The 6,781-nt window shown below is 34.4% G+C and overlaps 1 protein-coding gene across 1 annotated transcript in view; it reads left to right on the top strand.

The window, feature by feature from the left end:
* The window catches only part of STAG1 (stromal antigen 1), a 412,760-nt gene that overhangs the window by 125,607 nt on the left and 280,372 nt on the right, over positions 1-6,781 (top strand). Inside the window, exon 3 of the mRNA XM_003789415.3 lies at positions 2,000-2,102. Coding sequence (XP_003789463.1) covers positions 2,000-2,102 — 103 coding nt within the window. The remainder of the gene's footprint in view (positions 1-1,999; positions 2,103-6,781) is intronic.

Below are 6,781 nucleotides of genomic sequence, written 5' to 3'. Positions count from 1 at the left end.
TTTTTTTTTTTTTTTTTTTTGGAGACAGTCTCACTCTCTGCCCCTATGGAGTGCTGTGACATCATAGCTCACAACAACCTCAAACTCTTGGGCTCGAGTGATTCTTTTGACTCAGCCTCCCAAGTAGTTGGAGCTATAGGTGCTCGTCATAACACCCAGCTGTTTTTAGAGATGGGGGACTCATTCTTGCTAAGGCTGGTCTTGACCTCCTTAACTCAGATAATCCACCTGCCTTGGCCTCCCTGAGTGCTGGGATTACAAGTTTGAGCCACTGTGGCCAGTCTTAAGTGCTATTTCTTTAAGCAGAGAGCTGGAAGTAAGTAATGTTGGACTTAATTTCAGGTATAGTATATTTGGTGAATTTAAGGTGGCATTCAGAGAAACATATCATACATACAAGTTAGAAATCTTAGGTTAGAGATAAGGAATGTGGTCAGGTGTTAGGGTGTTGAAGCATTTGTATAGAAGTTATACATGTAGATGGATGAGTTCTCCGTGGGAGTTTAGTGTAAAGGAAAAAAAGTAGACACAAAGAGTAGACCTTTAAGGAATCAACACAAAGAGGGAGTGGGCCTGAGAAGAGTATTTAGTGAAGCAGATGGAGAATATTAATAATAGATTGTGAGTTAGACTTACTGTTTGCTTTGTACCCTTCCTACTGTTTGCAATTTTATATATATCCTTAAGTAAGTAATCCAGAATTTAGGGAAGAGATTCTTATTTATGCTATCTGTATCTTTTCAGTGCTGTGTTGAAGCCAGCCTGTATTGGCCTGTGAGAGCAGAATATTAGATTTTCAGGAATTTTGCAAGTCAGTTAAACACAACATAGCCATTGTAAAACGTTAAAAGTTTATATACGCTTAAAATAGAATAAGTCATATTAAAAATAAATATTTCAAATATCACTTCTTATTTTACATATTACTATTATCTGTGCACTAGAGGTTGTTTGTGTAACTTTTTTATCAGTATGATAATAGTATGAATCAGTATAATCAGTATGAAATAGGTTTCAGCAGTGTCCTACTGTTTATCACTTCCCAACTCAGTTTACTGCTGTCACTTTGGTTGTGTGAAATTGGCTATGCTGGGAATATGTACACCATGAAAATCAGCAATACTATAAATCAGGCCTTAATTTATTGTTCTGTTGGCTGTCTGCAGACTTAACAAAGTGATAAATTCTTAACAGTACAGGTTCAACTTAAGGGTGTATTGTATGATCTATAGCCATTACATTATATGAATAACAAAAAAAAATTGAGGAAGTATTGTTTCAGTATTTGGTAACTATCACCCAGTTCAGCAATGAAGTTGCTCATACCATTTTGACTAATGAGTGAAGTTTCAGCAAATGTCTTTACCATTTCACTTGCATCCTGTTCATAAAAATGAACAAAACAGCAACAAGCTTTTATGTCAAAACTCCTATTCATTCATCAGTTGCAACCATAAATTAGATTTCGATATGAGAGTTTGGCAGAAATTATCAAAATCATTTTATGAGTATCAGTTGGTTATATGAAATTTATGATAAGGAATACTTTGTGTTTTATTATTGTTTGCAAATTGTGTGCAATTTGCATATCCTATATATGAGTAACATTTGTAACTTACATGCTTAGAATTTTTTGACGAGCCAATTCTTAAACATTTACCAGCATTACCACTAACTTTCATGATTTTATAAAATGAGTAAAACTACTCAAAAGCTTTCATCTTTTAAATGGAAGAATTGATCTTCTGCAATTGTATTTTGCATTTATATTTTGTATATCAGTTGCCATTTTCCTCTTTATTTGAGTTACTCATTTCACTCCATGATGTGATGTTAAGCAGTAGGACAACATTTTTGGTTTACTTAAAAGTTTTTTTGAAAATAGAAGTATAAGTCACTTCTAATCAGCCATATAGCAGAAAGTAAGAAAAGTAGTGAAACAGAACTGCATTGTATTTGTTAATTAATTTGTTCACTAAAGTAATATAACATTTTCTAGGGATTCAACTAATGAAACTACTGCCCATTCTGATGCTGGCAGCGAACTTGAAGAAACAGAAGTCAAAGGAAAAAGAAAAAGGGGTCGTCCTGGCCGCCCTCCAGTATGTATTATGCTTGTCTTTGATATTTAGGTGGTGACCATGCAAATGGATTTGACATGAGTTTGTCAGTGTTAGTATTAGTACTATTAATACTTATAAAACTTTCAGTGACACAATAGAGATTGGAAATTTTGCTTTTTATAAATTATCCTGGCAATGATCAGAGAAAGGAAATTATTATCGTTATCTTCTTTTTAATAAAAATAAATGGTGGTCCATATGAAGGCATAGAGGAAGTGATTAACAATGAATGACATGTAGTTAATAAAGAATTTCCTGCTTTTTAGGTGCACTCTGATTTCTTATGAGTTCCTGAGTATGTGTTTTAGTAGTACTAGTTTGGGGTTTGGAACCTGTCTCATTCTTAGTATACATTCTCATTGATATATGATTAAGAAGTTAAGAAGAGCTCTAGGTAACACTTATATCTTTATGTTTTCTGAGAACATAAGTTATCATTTAAGCTCTTAGATATAGTAGTATTGTGTCTCAAGGGGGTAAGACTTGTAATATTCTATATTTACTTTTATGACATAATTTGCTATTAGTTAAGTCCCCCCACCCCCATTTTATAAAAGTTCTTATGGAAAATCTTATCTTATTGTGTCTCAAGGGGGTAAGACTTGTAATATTCTATATTCTATATTTACTTTTATGACATAATTTGCTATTAGTTAAGTCCCCCCCCCCCTTTTTATAAAAGTTCTTATGGAAAATCTTATCTTCCTTTTATAGGAGACGTAGTAGTGTCATGGGGCCCCCATATGCCCATTATTCAGCTTGAGCAATTATGAGGTCACAGCCACTCTTGTTAATATCTTAACTCCTCCCTTTTTTTCCTTGCCATGTTATTTTTAAAGTTATCCTAGATGTTATTACATCTGCAAATATTTCAGTATATATTGCTAAAACAAAATAAGGACTTACTTTGTCTATATCTGTTTTTAATATCACCACAAATCATTATCAAACTCAGATACAATAATAGTAACATCACCAAATAACTAGTTTTATAGTTTATAATCATGTCATAAATGTTAGAATTTTTAAAATGCTGTTGATTAGCAAGCGTGATGCAATTAGAAATTCAACTCTTGCCACTGATGGTTATATTGTTTAACAAACAGTTATTATCTGTGTGTCTTCTGTAGAGAGTTTACTCAACAAGACTATTTTTTAATGTTATTAGTCACTTTTTCTATCTGCCAGATTTTTATTAGTTACATTTCCAGGCCAAGCTGAATAAAAAAGATGAAAGGAACACTTCTTCCATTTTGGTAAATACTTGATTTTATCCTCTACTTTTATTTAAAGGAAAAATAATAGTAGGGGAAAAGATATTCATTATAATTTTTTTGTATAATTAATTTGGTGGTACAATATTCCTTACAAAAAGATTGAGGGAGAATTGAAAGCCTCCTGCCCTTAGAAATTGAAGATTATTCTAGTTCCCATTACTACCCTGTGATTTTTTTTGGAGGGGGGGGGACTATGGGTAGATTATGTGCCCATGCTGGGTATCACAGGTTATAGCTGCAGATTTGGGATAAGACTAAACTTGCTTAAAGGTAGGAGAACGAACTACTGACATAATTACTTACTTGAATTTCTTCTCCCCTAATTGAAAGTCTTCACTTACAGGATTCAGATTAAGCTTTTATTTTTTTTTCTAACAAGAATTTATCACCTCTTAATCAGGTGGTTGTATTATTCCTTAAAACTTATATAATTTTGATGTATGTACGCCTGATTCCCTTATAATGCTGTGCTTCTTGAAAAGGAGCTATGTACTCAGATGCTTAGTTCTTTTATGATCAGAGATATGGTTTGGATTTTAGTGTAATTGTTACAACTAGTAATCTAGTAGGTAAATAGTACACGTTCATGCTATGTTTATAGAATTGGAAAAAAACGCAACATTCTAGAGCAGTGATTTTCAGTTGGTGTGCTCTGAGAGGATCTTAGCTCTGCTGTGAAACATTTTAAAGATCATTAATTAAATTTTTCTCAAAAGAAATTCAAAGCAGAGTAAGTATATTTGCAATTTTTCACATTTATTTATTTATTTATTTTATTAAATCTTAGCTGTGTACATTAATGCAATCATGGGATACAATGTGCTAGTTTTACACACAGTCTGAAATGCTTTCATCAAACTGGTCAACATAGTCTTCACGGCATTTTCTTAGTTACTGTGCTAAGACATTTATATTCTACACCTAGTAAATTTCACACGTAACTCTTGTAAGATGCACTGTAGGTGTGGTCCCACCAACTACTCTTCCTCCACCACATCCTCCCCATTCCCCTTCCCTCCCTATCCCCTTTCCCCTTGTTCTTGGGCTATAATTGGGTTATAGCTTTCATAAGAAAGCTATAAATTGGTTTCATAGTAAGATGGACTACATTGGATACTTTTTCTTCCATTCTTGAGATACTTTGCTAAGAAGAGTATATTCCAGCTCCATCCATGTAAACATATAAGAGGTAAAGTCTCCATATTTCTTTAAGGCTGCATAATATTCCATGGTGTACATATAACACAATTTATTGATCCATTTGTGGGTCGATGGGCACTTGGACTTCCATGACTTAGCAATTATGAATTGTGCTACAACAAACATTTTGGACATGTATCTTTGTTATAACGTGATTTTTGGTCTTCCGGATATATACCTAGTAGAGGAATTGTAGTATCAAATGGTGGGTCTAGTTTGAATTCGCTCCAGCAATGTAGAAGTGTTCCCTTTTCTCCACATCCATGCCAACATTTCTGGTTTTGGGATTTTGTGATGCGGGCTAATCTTACTGGAGTTAGATGATATCTCAAAGTAGTTGTGATTTGCATTTCTCTGATGATTAAAGATGATGAGCATTTTTTCATGTGTCTGTAGGCTGTGCGCTTGTCTTCAGAGAAGTTTCTCTTCAAGTCCCTTGCCCACCCTGAAATGGGATCACTTGTTCTTTTCTTATTAATATATTTGAGTTCTCTGTGGATTCTGGTTATTAAACCTTTGTCAGAGACATAACCTGCAAATAACATTTCCCATTCTGAGGGCTGTCTGCTTGCTTTACTTACTGTGTTCCTGCCTGTACAGAAGCTTTTTAGTTTGATCAGGTCCTGGTAGTGTATTTTTGATGATGCTTCAATTGCCCGGGGGATCCTCCTTATAAAATATTCGCCCAGGCTGATTTCTTCAAGAGTTTTCCCTGCACTTTTTTGGTAGTATTTTTATGGTTTCATGTCTAATTTTTAAATCTTTGATCCAGTGAGAGTCTATCTTACTTAATGGTGAGAGGGGTGGGTCCAGTTTTAGTCTTTTACAAGTTGCCAACCAGTTCACCCAGTACTATTTGTTAAATAGAGAATCTTTTCCCCACTGAATGTTTTTAATTGGCTTGTCACAGATCAAGTGACGGAAAACAGCTGGGTTCATTTCTTGGTTCTTTATTCTGTTCATACATCTACCTCTCTGTTTTTGTGCCAGTACCATGCTGTTTTGATCACTATCAATTTATAGTATAGTTTGAGGTCTGATAGCATAATTCTTCCTGCTTTGTTTTTATTTCTGAGTAATATCAAGTTGCTCATGTCTGTTAGAGTTTCTCTTATATATTGAGGTGCATTCTAGTTGGGTGCATAAATATTGATAATTGAAATCTCATATATTGAGTATTACTCTTAACAAATATGAAGTGACCATCCTTATCTTTCCTTACTTTTGTTGGTTTAAAGACTATTGTATCTGCGAATAAAATTGCAACACCTGCTTTTTTTCTGATTTCCATTTGCTTGAAATATAGATGACCATCCCTTCACCCTGAGTCTATATTTATCTTTTAAGGTAAGATGAAATTCTTGTACGCAGCAGAGATCTGGCCTGAGTTTTTGTATCCAGTCAGCCAATCTCTGCCTCTTTAGAGGACAATGTAAGCCATTCATATTAATTGAGAATAATGATAAGCCTGATAGAATTTTGGGTATCGAGTTTTTTGAAAGTCCAGTGGACATTTTTAATCCTTTCTCCACTTTGGAAGTTGGAATTTGATCAAAAATTTCTGACTGAGTTTACTTTTGTGGTGGAGGATTGCACCGGTCATTATGGAGGATAGGTCTGAGAATATCCTGAAGGCTGTTTTAGTTATGGCAAATTTCTTCAACATGTGAATTTCATTAAAGTATTTAATTTCTCCATCATAAATGAAACTCATTTTAGCTCGGTACAGGATCCTGGATTGAAAGTTATTTTGTTTTAGGAAATTAAGTGTCGATGACCACCCTCTTCTAGCTTGAAAAGTTTCAGCAGAGAGATCTGCAATCATTCTAATTTTCTTCCCCTTGTAGGTTATGATTTTCTTACGTCTGGCTGCTTTCAGAATTTTCTCCTTTGTATTAACTTTAGTGAAGTTAATTATGATGTGTCTAGGGGTTGTCTTATTCGGGTTGAGCCATGCTGGGGTTCTGAAACTGCTATCTGAATTTCAGAATCTCTTGGCATGTCTGGGAAGTTCTCCTTCATAATCTCATGAAAAAGGGCCTCTGTGCTTTGCGAAGCAAGTTTGTCGCCTTCAGGGAGTCCTACAAGGCGAATGTTAGTTTTCTTCGAATTATCCCAAAGCTCTCTGAGAGAATGATCCATTTTTACTCTCCATTTCTCTTCCTCTTTGAGTGCTTGGGA

This window comes from Otolemur garnettii, unplaced genomic scaffold (genome assembly GCF_000181295.1).
Source record: "Otolemur garnettii isolate 467f Iridium unplaced genomic scaffold, OtoGar3 scaffold00032, whole genome shotgun sequence".
Lineage (NCBI taxonomy): Eukaryota > Metazoa > Chordata > Mammalia > Primates > Galagidae > Otolemur > Otolemur garnettii.
This window is presented reverse-complemented; position numbering and strand designations above follow the sequence as displayed.